Source organism: Podarcis erhardii (assembly GCF_964252035.2).
Source record: "Podarcis erhardii genome assembly, chromosome: 12".
Classification (NCBI taxonomy): Eukaryota; Metazoa; Chordata; class Lepidosauria; order Squamata; family Lacertidae; genus Podarcis; species Podarcis erhardii.
In genome coordinates, this window is record NC_138513.1 from 26,996,120 (window position 1) to 27,015,637 (window position 19,518).

A 19,518-nucleotide genomic window follows, 5' to 3' on the forward strand; every position below is an offset into this window, starting at 1 on the left:
GCTTAAAGCAAACTTTGAATCAATGACCTGACACCTGACACCATGGTGCATATTAAGCAGACTTTAAAAACAAAGGTTTAATGTACACAATGTAAATTTATAATGCATAATTACAAAATTGGATATCTACTAAGTAGTAATTTCTATTGAATTCAGTGGGGCTTACTCTCAGGTGGGTGGGGTTAGCATTGCAGTCTTTGTTTCAAAATTTCTTCCTTTACACAGTTTCTACTATGTTTCTGAAAATCCTAATCCTAATTTCCAGTTAAAACTGCTTTTCTCTTGGCCTTAAATTTACAGTTATGCATAAAAAGTTCCACACACATGTGCCTGCTTCAACTGAGCACAGGCCAAAGTGCATTACGGCACTTAGCATACGGTGATAGCAATGGAGAAAGCTCGCTTCTCCATCATCACTATGTCCATAGTAGCTGTCCAGCAGAGCTCTTCCAAGTGGTGAATGGGCTTGTGCCATATGACCAAGAGAGCATTGCTATGACACCCTTTAGCAGCCTTGTGTATACTTGCAAGGCACTTTAGGCTAGGGGCAAAATCACTCAGATTTGGACAGTCAGATACCAGTTAGAGCAAGTCCAATGGAAGTGTCCAGAACCCTGCCTGTTCTATCTCTACTGGATCATTTTGATTATCGTGGTCTGAGGATGTGGACCAGTGCTTAGAGAAGTGCAGCCTAATCCCTTGCCCCTTGCCCACATTGGCTTCTTAGAGCTAGCGGAAGGGGATTTGCTGGGTAGTGAATGATTAATGCTTCATTGTAGGAAGGGAAGCAAAAGGAATCACTATCCAACAGGAACTCTAGGGCTTGAGCTAGAAACTTCATGACTGAAGGCTGGAGTTCAGCCCAGAAATGAAGGGATGTCAACCTCTGTAGTTTTCACCTCTGGATTAACAAGGTACATATACTAGAAGCCTGACCATCTGCCATTGTGTGGTCAACAAAGCTGTTCTGCCTGCTTCAATTTTCTGGCTTTAGTTCAAGCCCTCTCTCTCACTCTGTTACTTTCCAAATGTGGATTTAAGTGTAGGACGCCAAAAAAAATTGCCCTTTTCTTTAAAATACTTAAACTGTTTTTTAAAAAGTTAAACAATCCTTTTTATTTTTTTAACTACAAAGGGCTATTCACTTGTTATTTCTATCAAAGACACCTCTAATTTCTTGAAATGTCCTGATTCTGTCAAGATACTCTAGAAAAATTACAATCAAATCCTAAATTTAAAAAGCATTCATTTTAAGGAGCAGTAATTATTTCTTTAGAAACAGTGGTTTTCTTAAGCTACATAAATTTATTTCTAAAGATCTGTTCATAATAGATAAGAATTCCTATTCCTATCAAAAACAGATACACAAGCAAACTGGATTCTAGTCAGTAGCTGCATTATTTCCTGAGGATTCAAGGTTCCCAACTTTCTACTGTATTAAGTCTAAATTGACCAATGTTTCCTTTTGGCTTTTACAGCCTAGTTTTACCCAACAAAATCCTTTCATGCACAAAGAAGCTTTGTTGAAAGTTTTTCTACAGTAACAAGTTTCGGAAACTCAGGTCTCCTTAAATACTACCTGCTCCACTGATTCATAAACCTGTTAAAAAGGTGAAAGTATGGAATAAAAATAGGTTTCAGTTCATAAAGTCCATTAGGAAGGGTTTCATTGTCTTTTAAAAAGAAGCATCTAGGAATTTTGAAGTTGTAAAGGTTTAGAACTCTACAATGAGTATCATTACTGTGCTCTCTGTGCACAATAAGTTATTGGGGAGGGGAGAGTCCAAGTACAAGAAATATTTCTTAGAACATTGGAATTGTCATAACTTAAAAACAGTACCACTTAAACTGTTTTTCTGCAGCCTGATTTGAGGTAGTCATAATTTTATAGCTGAATGGTGTATAGTGTCCCACAAGTTATGAATCACTGGGAGAGTCCTTTAGACTGCCTTGGGGGAAATAATATTTCACTAATGAGCACTATAATGAAATATCTAAAATTTGAAGGAAGCCAGGAATAGGATCCAGAGGCTGTACCAGACCTCCTCCGTCTCAACCCACAGCTTGTTGGCTTCTTGCCCAACAACAAAGGAAGTCAAGAGAATCAAAACATTACTAGAAGGTTCAAAGCATACCTGAAAATTTAAACACCGAATAACATATACTGCACAAGAAGGATTGCATGAGATCAGTGAGCTTTGGGGAGCAATAGAGCACTCAAGGATTTTGCAGGGGCCCACTCTGCTATGTCAAACAAAACCAAAGCAGAGCAATTTTGCTGTCTCTCTTGCAACTGGTGAAGAAAGAAGGAAAGCTTTCCCTAAGTTTTCAATACTGCACAAGAACATTTGCTGCATTTTCTATCCGATAACAAGTTGCTGCAGGTATGTGCAAGCACAGTAGCTCATTTTGTGATAGCACTAAGGCAAATTAGAAATCAGAAGAAAGGCACATGCCTTAAGGATGTTGATCATTTAAGTTACAAAGTTGCACTTCTCAATGAAATGACATGCACTAATTGCATTAGGAATGTTTTCAACTAGTCCCTGGAGCCTCCATGTATGGCTTGGAGAGCGGGGCGGTGCAAGCCATGAAGCAGCTTAAGAAAAAAGAAGCACAGCAGAAAACCTTGCTTCTAAGGAACCTTCAGTCATACAAATAGTATCTAAAAGAACAATGAAATTCACCCACAAGCAATTTTTTTAAAACCCTTCACTGAGACTGTATATTAAGTGGTGTTCTTGAAGTCAACCCAGGAGCAAATAGTCCTCGGAGCACTAACTTTCTGAAAAACAGTAACGGGCATAACAACCAGAAAATGCTGGCTCTTATAGAGTTCATCTAGTTATTATTCTACGTGTTCAGCAAAATGAAGTAGTAGAGTGAACTCTACCATGTCAAGGTTGTTGTGTTTTTAATCTCTCCAAACAGAAAAAGAAGGGAGAAGAACAACCTCATAGATTCTTTTCTACTTTAAGCGAGTGGTTTGTTTGTGCATTTCACAGAGGTGATTTTTTTATTTTTATGAAATGCCCTCATCTGTAGCCTGAAACAGTGTACCACCCTAGGACAACCATGATCTAAAGCTAGGGCCCCCAACATGGCAGCCATTGGGTTATTTGATTGCCTGTTTGGGGGATGTTGATTGCTTTTTTGTCTGTTTTGTTTCTGGGGAGTTGTAGAGGGTTGTGAGCATCACCAGCTGTGATTCTAGGAAACTAGTATTTTGTGAGACCCATGACAGTTTCTTATGGTGGTAACCATCAAAGTAGTTCTGCTAGCACAAGGATTCTGCTTGCGTAACAGAACTTTCCCTCCTCACCTTTCCCCATGTGCAAATCTGGGGGGAAACCCCAGAACAGATTTAGATGGGTGCAGGGAGAGGAGCAAGAGGTGAAATTCTGTTTCACAGCCAAAGTCCATGCCCTAGCAGAACTACTTTGTTTCTAAGATTTCTAAACATGCCCTTGGGCTCAAAAAGGTTGGGTATATATCTGATCTAGAGCTTATTCCAGGGAATAGTGCATTTTATAAATAACTGATAGAAGGGATGACAGAATGGCCATCTTTCACTAGAATGCTATATAGTGGTAACTGTCCCACAGACTCAGTGGAGAACTGCTCATTATTTTTTTTCACATTTGCCTGCTGCAACCAACATACAGCATTCCTAATTAGGGGATGAAAAATGTCTTCACAAGCTTAGTAAGCATTCTCAGAAACTTCATCCTAAACATATGCACAAGGGTATCTTTATGTGAGGTTGACAAAGCCTCTCCTTTTCTTTAATGCAGCACTTATGCAATTGTTCTGGTGTTCTATTGTAATTGCAGGTGCGGCTGGTTTTGAAACAGTGTCTCCAAACTATGTCTCATCTTACATGTCAGTCACCTATACAGCCAAAATCAGATATCCAACAACAAAATTTCATTCTGAAGTATAACAAAATCTATACACATAAATTTCTTATTGTGCTGCTCTAGGAGCAGCTGTATAGTTAAAACAGCTGTTTCAGAATTCCATTCATAATAAAATCAAGATGATTCATCCTATCACTATGCAACTTGGCATAGCGAATCTACCTGGCAAAGGGTTTAAGCTAGCCACATTACCAAAAAGAAAGAAAGCCGGGAAAGCGAAAAAAGGAAAATGACTGAATTAAAGCAGTTAATTTTTTATCATTGAAGTGCAGGGGGATTCCATGTTTTCTACAATTTTTGGGTACCTTCCATTTTTCCTTTTTTAGTTTAAATTATGTAAAAGAAAAGAGATACTACAGGGGTAAGTTAAGTGTAAGTTAATTCAGTACATGCTCATTGCCAGATTGATGTTGCCTAGGTAAAGTTGGCCACCTCATGAGAAGAGAAGACTCCCTGGAAAAGACCCTGATGTTGGGATAAGATTGAGGGCACAAGGAGAAGGGGACGACAGAGGGCGAGATGGTTGGACAGTGTTCTCGAAGCTACCAGCATGAGTTTGACCAAACTGCGGGAGGCAGTAGAAGATAGGAGTACCTGGCGTGCTCTGGTCCATGGGGTCACGAAGAGTAGGACACGACTAAACGACTAAACAACAACAACAAAGGTAAAGTTGGGTCCCTCCTCTGCCCTCTGAAAAAAGGTACTTATCAGGCTAAAAGGCTGAACAAAAGTCAGGAGGTAGGAAACATTAGTGCTGTGTCTGTTTTTATATGTGAAACACTGCCAGATGCATGTGAGCACCTTACAGTGCTGTTGTGTGTTTGCCTGTGTGTGCAAGGATGTGCTATGGCTTCACTTGATTTGCAGTTTCTGGCTCAGCTTAGCTTCCTTGAGTGACCTGTTTTACACCTCTTTGTCACATGCTCTCAATTTGCAATCTTTGATAACTGCAGCAGACTACATTCTAGGGCTGCAATAGACACTCTGTCTCACCTTCCCCTCCCATAACATGAGGATAACAACAGATTACAGTATGCCAAGTACACTTCTTAAACTACAAGATATACCGGGAAGATAATAAAAACTAAGAGAAATACTCTTAGAGGACTGATGTAGAGATTACTACTATAAATAAATAAATAAATAAATAAATATTTTCAACACGTCAAATCACAGTATAAATGTTAATGAATATAGAGCCACAATTAAGTTAGATTTTGATGGATGCCTCCCTCCAAGGTGATCTATGTCATTCAGTGAATTTCCTTTAAGAAATACAATGAAATTATAAGATCAAGAAAACTTGGGGCTAAGATGCTTACAAACTCGTTCACCGAAAGCATGGAAGTTATGGGCATGGCAATTCCATTCCATGTAAGGCCAATATATACTATATACTGTGCTCATCTGCAATGGAGCTTCCATTTATCTATGTGATCCTTCAGTCCAAATTCTGTAATTCTGGAGTTTGGCAACTCTGAAGGTGATTTTTCTAGCCCTAGAATACACATACACCTGGTCTAAGTAAAAGTACACAGGCACTGAACACAAACACAACAACGTCCTGAATTCTCACTCAACAGAAGCTAGATTCTACACCTGGGTATTCTGGCAGTCAACTCTTTTCAAACTAATCACATTGTTATATCCCTAATCAATATTTATTTTCAAAATGTACAATTTCACATTTAACACTAAATGTTTATTTGAAAGCATGAAGAAGCATCATTCTCATCTTTCAATTGGCTGCCTGTTTCATGTGAAATACAAATCCAAAAAACAATCAGGAAAATTCTAACTTTTGAAAACGTGAAAGTTTTTGAGTCACTTTTTACTTATAAACAGCAATAATTGTAAGGAAAGAATCAGACTTAATTCAATACTTGTAATTATAGAGACTCTGTCTCTCAATTCTATCTTTCAAGCTGGACTGACAAGTTCAATTTAAAGAAAACATGCTGCAAGCATTTTTCTTTGTCGTGCAGTTTAAATTGTTGGCAATAAAAAACTTGCTAGGGGCTTTGGAATGCTGCCTTCTTCTGTTTCCACTACTTTCCACAACTTGTATTGGCAACAAAAATAGTGGTTTTTAGAAATGTAAAATTTTAATTATAAATTGCTTCAAAACATAAATGGAATCTAATTGGTTACAAAATTATATTCTAACATTATCAGGAGATTGTTTCATATAATTAATTTATTAAGGCCTAATTTGGAAGGTCTGGAAAGTTGCACATTTTGAATCCTTCAGGCAAATAACAAACTGATTAGTAAATGTAATAAAGTAATTTATTCCACTGACAAGTGGAATTAAGGAGTGCAATATCCTACTTGATCAATTGCCATTTTAAGAACATTAAAACTTCATACAATTATGCTATCTTTATGGTATGCAGAACCTGAACTCTAAATTAGCATCATCTTCCTTGCATGAGTGATTTAGTATGAAGTTTCAGACAGGTTGTGTTTTTTTTAATGAAAAAGAAAGGAAAGAAAACCAGGAAGTCTCTACACACACAATGTAAGAGGAAATCATTATTTTTCATAGAAATTTAAATAAGCGTTAAATGTTCTTTAACTCATTTTAGGATATCTTGGAATGCTTAATTTCCAGAGTCTTTCTCTGTATGGATCAGCATAACCAGATCACTGTAGTCCATGCATTGGTAAACTCAAGGTTGGGTTACTGTAATGTGCTCTTTGCCCTTTAGCCTAGTCTGGAAGCTCCAGCTGGCACAGAAGGCAGGAGCTAGGCTGCTGGTGAGGTCAGATGGTAAAAGCATGTGACATCTCTCCTAGAAAATCTATACTTGCTGTCTCTATCCTACCTATCCTATCCTACCACGCCAGGTTCAGGATACTGAAAACCCTTAAAAACTTGGGTCCAGGATACCTTATGAAGGGCCTGAGCCCTTATATCGCAGTCTGATCACTGAGATCATCCAAACTCAGAGCACTGTTAGTTGTCTCTGTGTTACCACCTACTATCTCAGCATTAGAGTTCTGTGATTTTACAGTACTTACCCCATGCTCTTTGGCAGCCATAACTACTTTAAAAAGTATGTCCTCCTCAACAAATGGTCTCACGGCATCATGGATTATTACTACTTCTGGTTTCTGAAGTGGTGAACTGAGAAGGTGGCTCTCTGCAATTTTTTTCAATCCATTGAAGATCGATCTATGACGAGTCATTCCACCTTCGGCTACTGTTGTTCGTTTGTGACCATATTTTTTTATAATAGACTTCATTACTTCAACGTTCTCCGGAGACACCACCACAACAATATCAGATATCCAGCTGATTCTATAAGGCATTGAATAAAATTATTTAATGCACAATATTTGAGTATTTTTTTTTCTAAATATGTAAAAAAAAATGGTAAAAGTATCTTTCAGAGTTTCTTTAATTTTACTTGTTTGCCATTTAGGAACACTAGCAAAAAAAGCAAGACACAATTCACATGTTCAGAACAATAGTGAACTATGTTTTACCCAACAGAAACTTCTACATTAGATCTTCGAATCATAAATCTTCTCATTTACTCAACTAAATAACCAACTTTGTGACCAGAATTTACTCACAACTGCAATCTATTTGTTAAGACACAAAATATTCTTAGACATATACTATTTACTAGAGGCATAAGAAGATTCTCTCCTATTATGACTGGGATATAATAGGGTATGGCCTTAGGGAAACCTGTAGTGAATTTGCCAACTATGACCCCATCTGCACTATACATTTAAAGCAGTATCATACCACTTTAAATATTTAAATCCTTGAACGATTCAATCAACGGTATCTCTGAAAAAATTTACACGTCACTGGGGCAGATAGGTGAACTAATGTCCGTGTACTGAAAGAAACAAAGATCACCAGTGTCAAAGCAATGATTCTTCAACATCAACTTAGTTGGACTGGTCATGTTGTTCAGATGCCTGATTACTGTCTTCGTAAGCAGCTACTCTATTCCCAACTTAAGAATGGAAAGTGTAATGCTGGTGGTCAACAAAAGAGGTTTAAAGACTCTCTCAAGGCAAATCTAAAACAGTGGTACCTCAGGTTACATACGCTTCAGGTTACAAACGCTTCAGGTTACAGACTCTGCTAAGCCAGAAATAGTACCTCAGGTTAAGAACTTTGCTTCAGGAAGAGAACAGAAATCGTGCTCCAGTGGCGCAGCAGCAGCAGCAGGAGGAGGCCCCATTAGCTAAAGTGGTGCTTCAGATTAAGAACGGACCTCCAGAATGAATTAAGTACTTAACCCGAGGTACCACTGTATTGTTTAAACACCAACAATTGGGAAACACTGGCCTGTGAGTGTTCAATTGGAGAACAGCCTTTACCAAAGCTGTTGTAGACCTTGAAGATGCACAAACTCAGGGTGATAAGGAGAAATGAGCTAAGAGGAAGGTACATTTGGCAAACCCTCACCGTGATCAACTCCCACCCAGAAAACTATGTCCCCACTGTGGAAGGACGTGTGGATTCAGAATTGGCCTCCACCGTCACTGTTTTCATGGAAGACAATCTTACATGGCTATGAGTGATCACCAAAGAAGAATGAGATATCACTTTATATAGCCATAGCTTTCCCCCCAACAATTCTGGGAACTTAATGTTTGCTACGGGTACTAAGAGGTGTTAAAGGTAAAGGTAAAGGGACCCCTGATCATTAGGTCCAGTCGTGGCCAACTCTGGGGTTGCGGTGCTCATCTTGCTTTATTGGCCAAGAGAGCCGGTGTACAGCTTCCGGGTCATGTGGCCAGCAAGACTAAGCCGCTTATGGCGAACCAGAGCAGCGCACGGAAACGCCGTTTACCTTCCCGCTGGAGCAGTACCTATTTATCTACTTGCACTTTGACGTGCTTTCAAACTGCTAGGGTGGCAGGAGCAGGGACTGAGCAACGGGAGCTCACCCTGTCACAGGGATTCGAACCGCCGACCTTCTGATCAGCAAGTCCTAGGCTCTGTGGTTTAACCCACAGCGCCAACCACGTTAGGAGACCCCTATTTCCCTCACACAGCAACAGCTCCCAGGGTGATTTAACAATTAATCCTTCTTCCCAGTGAGTTTGCCGTAGTGGAAAGTGTTTTCATTCACAGAACCCATTTTCAGCAGAAATCTCCTGCCAGTGCCATAACCCATGCTGTTCCAGATGGTACCCAACCCTCAGAAACATATTTTTAGGAAGCCTTAGGTGGGTAAAGGGGATTGGTGAAAACTGGGACCGTGCATGAACTGAAGTACTTTTCACCAAGGTAAAACCACCACTGGATAGAGCTGAACTTCTAAGTAGATGTTATTTCTACCAAAATGCAAGCTCAAAAATTACACTAAAAGAGAATATTTATAAAAAAAAATAGTTACTTAGTTTTCCTTTAAAATGTATCAAAACATCTGCATGTTTTCAGAATGCATTCTATTTTGAAACAGAAGCTAAATTGAATGTTTTATATTAAGGAGTATATTAAGCTCTGGAAAGCAGGTCAAAAGGCAGAATATAGCACAAACAATATTTTTATTTTTTAACCCAATACAGTGCTCGCTTCACTTATGAAATAGACGGAAGAATACAGTGTGTGGTGCTCATGAAAGAATTCATGAACTAGTTTTATCAAGACGATGAAGCAGATAACTTCATTCAAAGAAGCAAAAAGTAATAGATGTCTTTTAGCAGACTTCATCAAGACGTAGATCCAAATATATCACAAAGCTAATCATGGGTCATAACTCCTTGAAAAGAAAAAAAGATTCTGGAACATAATGGAACTTGCAACTTTGTGCTGAAATGTTTTCCAGATGTCCCTTATTTAGAAGACGCCAGCTCTCAGAAAGGGTACATCACTTGGTACCCTTTCAGGGGTGATGGGATATTTGATCTTTCCAGTTAAAGACACCTTTTAAAATTTGACCAAGGACTAGATGATGCCTGTTCGGGGCAATATGCCATCAAAGAGCTATTGAAAAGGGAAGAAAGTCTGCAATTAGAATATACTGGAAAGCAAGGAAGCCACAAATGATTGGAGTGGGGGGTCTTTTCATATGTTTTCTAAGAAGGGTACTAGCTGCTGATGAGTCCCAGAGATTGAGGCAGGAGCCAATTAAATTGTTAGCATGACACTGTATAAAGTGCTGCCAAAGCTCAAAGCAAGACACAGTAATCCTCTGGCATCTGTAAAGAATGAAAGCAACCCACCCAGGATAGGGTCAGAGAAGGCTTCTTGGAAAGACCCAATACAGATGGAAAGAGAGAAGGGACATGCAGGGTGGCACAAGTGGGGGGCTAAGACAGCTAAGAATGAATGAGCATAAGTTGGGGTGCCAAAACAATGCTCATTCATCATGCATAAATACCAACATATGCATTAATTAGAGATAATGGAATATTAGTCAGTGTTAACCACACACACTAGCTTTTCCACCACTACCACCACAGGGTTTTGTTGGAGAGAATGGTGATAAATCTATTCCTCTGGCACCATTGGCATGTAATAGGGAACACTTGCAGGGGTTCATCACAGTCAGTTTAAACCAATATGTTGATTTTGTGTGGGTGACAGCATCACTCCGTTCCCTTCTAAAAACTGTATTTTTAACTCAGCTTCTGTATATTTTGTATCTTTTAACAAATTCACATGCAAGTACTCTCTTCTGCCCAAGTGTGAAGCCTTTCTGGAACAGAAAAACACTCCACTCCTGTTGTTTTTTTTTTATAATATTTATTAAAGTTTTCCAATTAATTACAAATTAATAAAACATCCAATTTCAAATCTTTTTCCAATTACATCCTTTCAGGACTTCCCCTTCCCTCCCCCCCTTGTATTCCAAATCTCTCAAATGATCTCAACAAGTTCTTCTCCTCAATTCAAACTTGTTATCCTTAACCCAATTTTTTTTTTTTTTTAAAAAACATTATTTTCCATTCCCCTAAAATCGGCTTATTCCCACCACGAGTTCCCCACTTTAGAATACCATGTAGATGTATATAGCCTAAATAAAACATAGTTTACGCCTTTAAGGATTCCACATTTCCCACCCCCCCTTTTCCCGGTTGCGTTCCCAATGTTCCTCAATGTCCGATATTTCCACGTCTCTCTAAATCATAGTCCTTTGCCAGTCCTCTTTAGTTTCGAATGTCCAATCATGGAAGGATTCTGTCTCAAAGAGAGGCCCATTTTTTCCATCCAGATTTTTATATCCAGGAGTGAAAAACTCCAAATTATAATCCTTAAGCTTGTCAAATCTGGATGTCCCAAATGTCCCCACTTTTGACTTGGTCCAATTCTTGTTATTTTGTTGTTCTTATTGATCACACTCCTCTTTCTATTTCTTTCTGTCCCTGTTTTCCTGCACAAATGTCCTAATTCCAAAAGTTAGTTCCTTTACAGAGGCTTGTTATTCAGAAACAAAACATTACGTCAAGTTCCTTTCATTCCACAACAGATGATTCCATTGTCTTCTTCGGTGTAGTGGCCTCTGTAGTCATAATAATGTTCCATTTCTGCAGTTTCCCAGGAGATAAACAGTTCAGTTCCAATTTCCAGCTAAAACTTGTAATATCCCTCGGCTCCTCTAGGTGGATTGCAAAAACTGAGTTCTCTTCCAGATCGCATCCATTAGCCCTAGTAACTTTGTAATCCTTATTTAAAACAATTTGTATCCAATTTATAACAAATATAACCAGCAAAGTCCTTGTAACATAGTCTCTATCTTATTTTCCGCTTTGACAGCTCTTTGACAGCTGTCAAAACTTGCCTTTCTCCTCTCCAAACTCCGTCATCGATCGCTCCCGGGGTTCCAGGGGGGGTTGTTTTTAAGTCCGAATTCTACTTTCCTCCTCCAGCTCAATCTCATATTCTTCACTCGTGAGGTTAAAAACTTGCCAAAATGATGTTACTCCGATCTTAGTTATCAGATCCTTTGCTTTGACCCTTCTACAATGGAGGGGGTGGCTGACTTCCTTTTTTGCGCCTCCCCCGCTCGCTCCGAAATTTTTAAAATTTTTGTCCCTCTTTTTAGTCCAAGTTCCAATTACTTACAGGTTGTTCTTTTAGGTCCGAATTTTCAAAGGAAGAAGCCAGCGCTCTCCGCCGAATGGCATGCGGCTTCGCACGGCAGGGATAGCAGAGGACTCAAAACACCACGCTTCTCCCCGGCACCCGATCCGTAGCCTTTAAAAAGGCTCCTTCACGAGTCGGGAGGGCGCTAACGGTGTCAGCCGAGTCTCCATGTCCACGGCCCCCGTGGCCGTGGTTTTTAAGGGTCCCCGCATCGCCGGTGCGGTAGGACCCAGCCCCTGCCGTGCAGGCTCCCTCCGGAGCTCGGAGGGAGTCCGCCATTCGGCGATGGCGCCGACCCGGAAGTGAAAAACACTCCACTCCTGAACTCAGACACCTCTTTATTGATTCACATAAACAGCCATTGTATTAGAAACAATCTCCAGGGCTAAGCCCAAGGAATTTCTGACTCTGTATTCCTATTGCCCACCTTAACACACTGTTTGAAAAACTGCTGAGTACAACCATTCTTCAAATATCCAAGTCATTTTCCTTTCTGCACATTTGCACATGGCAAAAAGGTCACTGACCGAATCATTCTTCACAATCAAACACAGGGTAGTGGTGTGCAAAATTACAATTTATGCACCTGCCAAACTATTAAGACAACACATTCAGTCTATGAGGAACAACAAAAGCTAAGGGGAAGCCACAAAGGGTGGTAGGCAACATAAATGGGACACAACAGGGGCAGAAAGAATGTTATTAAAAATGAACATGAGAAGGCAAGATTGAATTCAACAGATGGGGTAGTAAGCATGCACTGTGTTGTTTCAAAACACAATAAACTTGACCTAAGTCAATGTTATTTCAGGCTCAGTCCTGGAATCTATTTTCAGCATGCATGGCCTCAGTCACATATAAACCAGTTCCTTTCCAACAGACTCTCATGCAGAATGTTCAACCTTTTCAGACTCAGAAGCTCCATTAGCCCATACATGCAGTACAACACTGATCCTTAATTTACCTCCATATGCAAGTAATGCTGTAATGCCACTGGGCTGATCCACCTTAGGTCAGGATACAACCCAGCTTTGAGTCCTGACCAGCTAGTGAAAGACTATTGCCCTAGTGGGGCTAAGAACCCTGGACTGGATTATGCAGATAAAGAGAAAAGCTATACAAAACAGGGGTAGGCTTGATTCTCAATGGAATACTCTAGAGTCTAGAGTACAGGCGTCCCCTCACTTATGCAGGGGTTATGATCCTTCACCCACAAGCGTAAATAAAATTGCATAAAGTGCAGAGCACCCTCTAAAAAGTCTCTAAACGTCTATTTTTTTCTGCTCTCTAGTTCCCTCTCCAACCCAGACCAAAATATCTATAGTAGAAGCTCTGGGACCAGCTGGAGGTTGGAGGACACACGGGAAAGTGGCAGCGGTGGCTGCTGCTGTGCTACCCCACATGTCAGCTGTTATGTAAACAAAACCCCACTGTGCCACAGGTCTCTTTGGGGCTTCCTCCGCCCTCTTCAGGTTCTGGGGAGGGTCTCCTTGTAAGCTGCGAGGACTCTCCAGCTCTCTCCCACCACTTCCTGGTACAGTATGATTCTATTTATTTATTTCCCAGCACCATGCAAGCAGAACACAGGTAAGTGGGGAGATGCTTGTAAGTAATCAGGGCCATGGAATAGATTTAATGCCAATCACAATAATGTATCCAAGTGATACCTTCCTATTTTATATATTCACCCATGGCAGTCCAAATTTTATGGTATCCATAATTGAAAGCAGTCCAGACTAAAGTACTGCCCCATGACTGTATGGCTCCCTGTTTGCACCAACTGGGTATAGGCTTTGACATCAGCATTTCTGACAGTTCGGAAAAATGACAGTTGGAGGAGCTGGAGCAATAAAGGCCTGCCATGAATAGCTGGGAAATACAGGATGGGGACGGTAGCTATTCCAAAATATTAACTGTGGAGTTAAAGAGTACAACAGCATGGAGTCTATTCTTTGTGGGCTCTGACAGTGTCTCTCTAACTTTTCAGGCAGGCCTCTTTTTCCAGCCATACCAGGACTTGACAGGGAGAAGGACTTGTGACCCAGTGAATGCAAAATATGTGATCTACCAAAGAGTTATGGCCCCGTTCATCACATTATTTACATGCTTACAATTACTGATGTAGGGGTTTCAGTGCCATATTTTCCCCACATAATTTTTTCCATTTCATAATTTCATTAGTAACAGTAAATAGATGTCAACTACAACTACAAGTAAATATTAGGCAATGCCACTAGCTTCATTTACTAAACAGTTATGCTAAATTAGATTACTCCCTAGGACATCATAAAAATTTCCAGTGTAAATTACCCTAATTCCAATTCAATTTTTTTAATTAAAAAAAATACCACATCACTTGCAATGATTTTTCTTTTCTTCCCATCAAACCTACAACTTTAGGATTTGGAATTACCTGGAATATGAAATGACCTGGGATATAGACAGCTACATACTCAAGATCATTTACAGACCAAACCTGTGAATACTTTGAAAAAGCCTACTCATTTCAAGCAGCTTAGGTGTACCCAGCTGCATAGGATCAAATTCCAGAGCTGCAGTTCAAAACACAGTAAGAGCTTCCCTGAAGTTAGTGGGACCTCCAAGTCAACATGTACTCCTTAGAAAAAAGGTGGGGTGTAAGTGTAAAAGATAAATAAGTACAACACATGCTTAAGCTAACATTAGTGATCATGAGGACTCAGAACTGCAAATACTTTTTACTAGCTGAGGCTCCATAGGACAAGGGATCCAAGCAGGTGGGGCTTGTGAGCCAACTTCTTGCCTTTGAACATCTCCCTCATCTTAGCAATAAAGCCGTGGAATCAAGGCTGCAAAACTCCTCGTGTTTAATCAGAATAAACACCCCTGTATTCAGCAGGTACGTAAGCACGACTCTGAAAGGGAATTCTCGTGAAATCAATAGGTCTTTTCACGTGTGCACATAATACAGAGCTGAATTTGATTTTCTGACTCCCCTTCCTTTTAAAATGTTTCTAAGGAGGTAAAATTGTAAGCTTCCAGGCAGAGCTGCGTCTTGTTCAAAATCTCAGATGCCTGAAGTGCTGTTGCCATGACTATGACCCGCATTTTTGGCAAAAAACCTTATTGTGACCGACCCCAACGTTGCCCAATGCGATATTTGGGGGGGGGGTTCCCTCATACACCCACACTGCTTGCTTTGTATTTTACACATTGACAGTTATTATTTCTCTCAGAAGGCGGGGGGGGGCTGAAGTAAGCGCGCCATTCCTGTCAGCCCTGGAGAGCGTGTGCGCATGCGTGGGTGAAGGGAAAAAGCCGTTGGCCACGCTAAGTCAGGCTGGCGTGAGGGAAGAGGCGGCGGCGGCGGCGGCGGCTATTTACCTTTCCATGGCTCGCACCGTGTAACTAACAAGCGGCCTCCCCAGCAGAGCGCAGAACTGCTTCGGAGTGCAGCCGCCCAGGCGCTCCCCGCTTCCTCCGGCGGGGAGCACCGCCGCCACAGACACCGGCGGGCGTCGCTCCCGAGGCGCCTCCGAGCCCTTGCCGCCGCAACTGCCCTCCCTGAGGTCAGTCACCGGCAGCTCCATGGTGGAAATCCGAACTGTGGCTCCTTTTCTCCCTTCCCCACCACCCCGGAAGAAAAGGTTGTTGCGCGCGCGCCAGGGACGGAGAAGGGGCTTGTCTCGAGCAGCCGCAGCCGCCCGCCTCACTTTTGACCCCCAAGCCTGGCTGTGAGTCGCAAAAACCATCGGGCGCGCTATGCCGGCTGCCTGGATAGCTCGCCCCCGTTGAATTGATCTCTTGCCTCACATATTCTCAACAAGCCACCATCCTTTTACTTGTTGATCCTCTCCCGCCCCCGGCATTTTTAAAATTTTTATTAAATTTACTTTGTTTTTAAGTGGGTTTGGCTGGCCCTTTAAATTGCCCCTCTTAGAAACGAGGGAGGGAGGGCGACGCTTGCGTTCTTTCTGCGCATGCGCCTTGCCATTTTTTTTTAAAAAAAGGGGCTGGGATTCAAAGCGGAAGCCACGTGGCTGCCGTCGGCGTCACACTGCCTTCAGTTTAGTGCCTGCGACGCTGTGGCTAGACCTGGTTATCTTGTAGACTGTCTACGTTAAGGATGTTGCCCTAGTTTTTTTACTACAGTTCGATGCATATGTAATGTTTCAGCACAGAGACCAGTTACTTACTTTGTGTCACTCTGCAATTCAGTAGCCTGGGTTGCAGGACAGGACAAGGCTAGCTATGGCGTGCGAGGAGTGCTCTAGCTACTTTGCTGCTCCCTGGCCGTTTGTGCTGCCTCCTCACATGCACTGTCCACATGGGTAGAGAATGTGATGCCCTTCAGATATTGCTGGACTCCAGCTCCCTTCAGTTCCAGCCAGAATGACCAGTGATTCGGGAAGAGGGGAGTTGGAGTCCCACAACTTCCGGAAGTCACCATGGCCCATGGGTGTAGCTGAGTAGGCAGCTGACCCCCATCAAGTAAATAAAAATACTTAACTAACTGACCAATAATGCCTGCCCCCCCCAAAAAAAAATCCTGACTATGCCCATGCCATGGATCATGACAACTCCAGGGTTAGCATGTTGATGGAAACGGCCATCACAGGTGAGCTCTTCTTACTAACTACAAGCTGTAGCCAAGATCTCTAATGGTTTTAGCTTTATAATACTGTCTTGGGATCAGTGCAAATTGTTGCTAAGTGGCACCAACAAGGTTGGGTACTAGATCACAGACACCAGTCCCCAAGATAAATGCTGCAGAGTAAACCCAAATTAAATCAATGGAACTTAATTCAGAGTTAACTTGTAGCAAGTGGTTGTGTTAATTTATTCTGGGAAAGCCCAAAGGAATTATAGAATAATACCATTATTAGAGGTAAATAAAACACCACTAGGTAGTAAGGTGGTTCTGGGAACTTCAAAAGCTTGTTCACTGTATTGTGATATTTTTAGTTGACCCTAATGACATTAGTAGAGTGTTTGACTAGCAACAGGGAGACATTGCTGAGTTCAAATGTCAACCCAGCCATAAAGTTTACTGGGTGACAATGGACAACCTACTGTTTTTTCAGCCTAAAGTAACTCAAAGGTTTGTGAAAATAAAATGAAGCAGGGGAGAATCTTTAGCTCCTTGGATGAGATATGGGAAATAAACATAATAAATAAATTGGCATTTATAAAAAGCTTACCCAAGTTCAGCATTAGAAATTCTCCAGGCGCATTTTGTACCTGGCTACTGGCCACTTGCACCCAAGAGAAGATGCCTGGATGCCAGGATAGCTCCTGATGTCTCTACCATGCTGAGGTGCATGCCTGGGGATCCTTGGATCTTGACTATTTTCAGACACTAGCAACACATCCTGTAGAACTCTATCCATTATATTTTCTCTGCACAAGCAGAATTAATTTCGTCTGGTCCAAAAATGGCAACTAGGCATTCTGTTTTGGCGACTGTAACCTTGGTTTAAGGAGCCATTTAGCGCCTAACATCTGAAGCAGGAGAACTGATAACACTCCAAGAGGCAGAGCTACTTATGTAGGTACTGGAGCACATAGGGTTACCATTAATTCTGCCAAAAGATCACAGTGTTCGGATGTCAATGTAAACCATTGCTAGGAAGCCTGGACTACCTTACTGGACTACATCTTTGACTATTGGCCAGGCTGACTGGGGCTGATGGGAGTAAATCTTGCAAATTCTGGATGCTCCCCACCCCTGAAGTAAACTCTTGTTTCTGACTTTTATTCATCTGAATGACACTTCCAGACTGACATTTAGGGAAGTGGGATAGAGCTAACTATACCTCTTTGTTTCCCATTAAAATGCTCTTGACATATGTAAATAGTCCTTGTGCCCTACAATGAATGGCAGCTGTCTTTAAATATTTCAGTACAATTGCTTATTCACTGTATGCCCAACAATATAAGCTACTGTTGATTTTTTTTTGAAAGGCCAAGGCAAAATTATAGCTTTGAGAGAGTTCCTGGTTGTCTGCTAAAAGGTGCTCATTGTGTACTGAGATGGAAGTTAAATGCTTCCTTTTCCCAAGTTGCTTATCCAACCAATTGGTGACTGCAAACACTTCTATATATCAGTTGGACCTTTCTTTTTTAAAAGAGCTACTAAAGAAGGTATTTCTTAACCCACAACAATAGCTGCCATTCTATGCACACATATAACACATTGTGGAGATTAGTATCCCTGCCTTAAGAGATAGCATGCTGGACATGCATTTGTTTACTTGACAACACAATCCTATGCATGTCTATTCAGATGTTAGTCTCATTAAGTTCACTGAGGCTTCATCCTAGATAAGTGCTTGTAGGGTTGCAACCTGAAATACTTAGTGACCTGGACAGAATCTAGCAAAAATCAGCCATGACTAAATTCCACTAAAAGCAATAGAATAGGATTTAGTTATGGTTAAAAGTGGGACCTGAAACAAAATGCCATTGTATGTCTTCTCACTTTGGGGCCTTACCTGTTGTGCTATACAGCGCCGAAGGGCTGCCAGCTGACCCCAAACCTGAGCGTTTTATAGCTATATAGGGGTGGGCCATGCAGTTCTGGAGATGGGAATGGCATCCTCCAACCTAATTCTGCCCTTCAGAAAACTACAGCATAAGCTATCAGGGGGAGCATGAGCAGGCTGAAAAAAAAAAAACCTATGCAAGTGTATACCTATACAATACAAAAGACAAGTTATCCAAGCCACTATGGCCACTGTAGAAACAAAAAGCTCTCCAAATAATGGGGTTGATGGGAATTGGAGTCCAACTGCATGTGGAGGACCACAGATTCCCCACCCTTACGTCCTTGGGGTTTACTCCTGAAGCTTTTCTCATGAATAGCTGCAAGGCAGTGGAGGTTCAGTTTTCAGTCTCCTAGAAGTGTAATAATAAGTACAGTGGTACTTCAGGTTACATACTCTTCAGGTTACAAACTCCGCTAACCCAGAAATAGTACCGCGGGTTAAGAACTTTGCTTCAGGATGAGAACAGAAATCGTGCTCTGGCGGCGCAGCGGCAACTGGAGGCCCCATTAGCTAAAGTGGTCTTCAGGTTAAGAACAGTTTCAGGTTAAGAACGGACCTCCAGAACGAATTATTTAACCCGAGGTACCACTGTAATTAATAATTAGAAAAAGTTAATATGCTCTGAATTGTATGGTTATTGTGTTCACTAAATATCTAATGAGTCTAAGCAATAAATATCTGTGGTTTCTCTTGCTGTTACATGTTTGTGCAAAGCACATGTTGGGGAGAGGAGGGAGTATGCACTGAAACCTACTCGGTGCTCTCAGTTTTTGAACCGATGGGGTTAGGTCCAGTATTTAAAGAGCCCCCACCCCTGTTACATCATTAGAACCTGAACATAAACCTATGAAACTAGAAAAGAGCAAAAAATATCAATGTTTGGTCCAGATCCTAGGTATTGCACCCTCACTAAAGGAGACTGTATTTCTCTTTATCTTATATGCGGCTTTATTACAAGAATGACGACTAGACTACTGATCCTATACTGAATATTTAGTTGCCCAAC

The 19,518-nt window shown here is 41.2% G+C and overlaps 1 protein-coding gene across 3 annotated transcripts in view; it reads right to left on the reverse strand.

The window, feature by feature from the left end:
• The window catches only part of CRPPA (CDP-L-ribitol pyrophosphorylase A), a 60,378-nt gene extending 41,754 nt beyond the window's left edge, over positions 1 to 18,624 (reverse strand). For all 3 annotated transcript variants that reach the window (XR_014161535.1, XM_081882249.1, XM_081882250.1), the window contains exons 1-2: positions 15,349 to 18,624; positions 6,945 to 7,224 (exon numbers count right to left, since the gene is read on the reverse strand). Coding sequence is in view for 2 of the 3 variants with exons in the window: in XM_081882249.1 (XP_081738375.1) it covers positions 6,945 to 7,224; positions 15,349 to 15,716 (648 nt within the window). In the remaining variant the exon portion in view is untranslated. The remainder of the gene's footprint in view (positions 1 to 6,944; positions 7,225 to 15,348) is intronic.
• Positions 18,625 to 19,518: the final 894 nt, after the last annotated feature.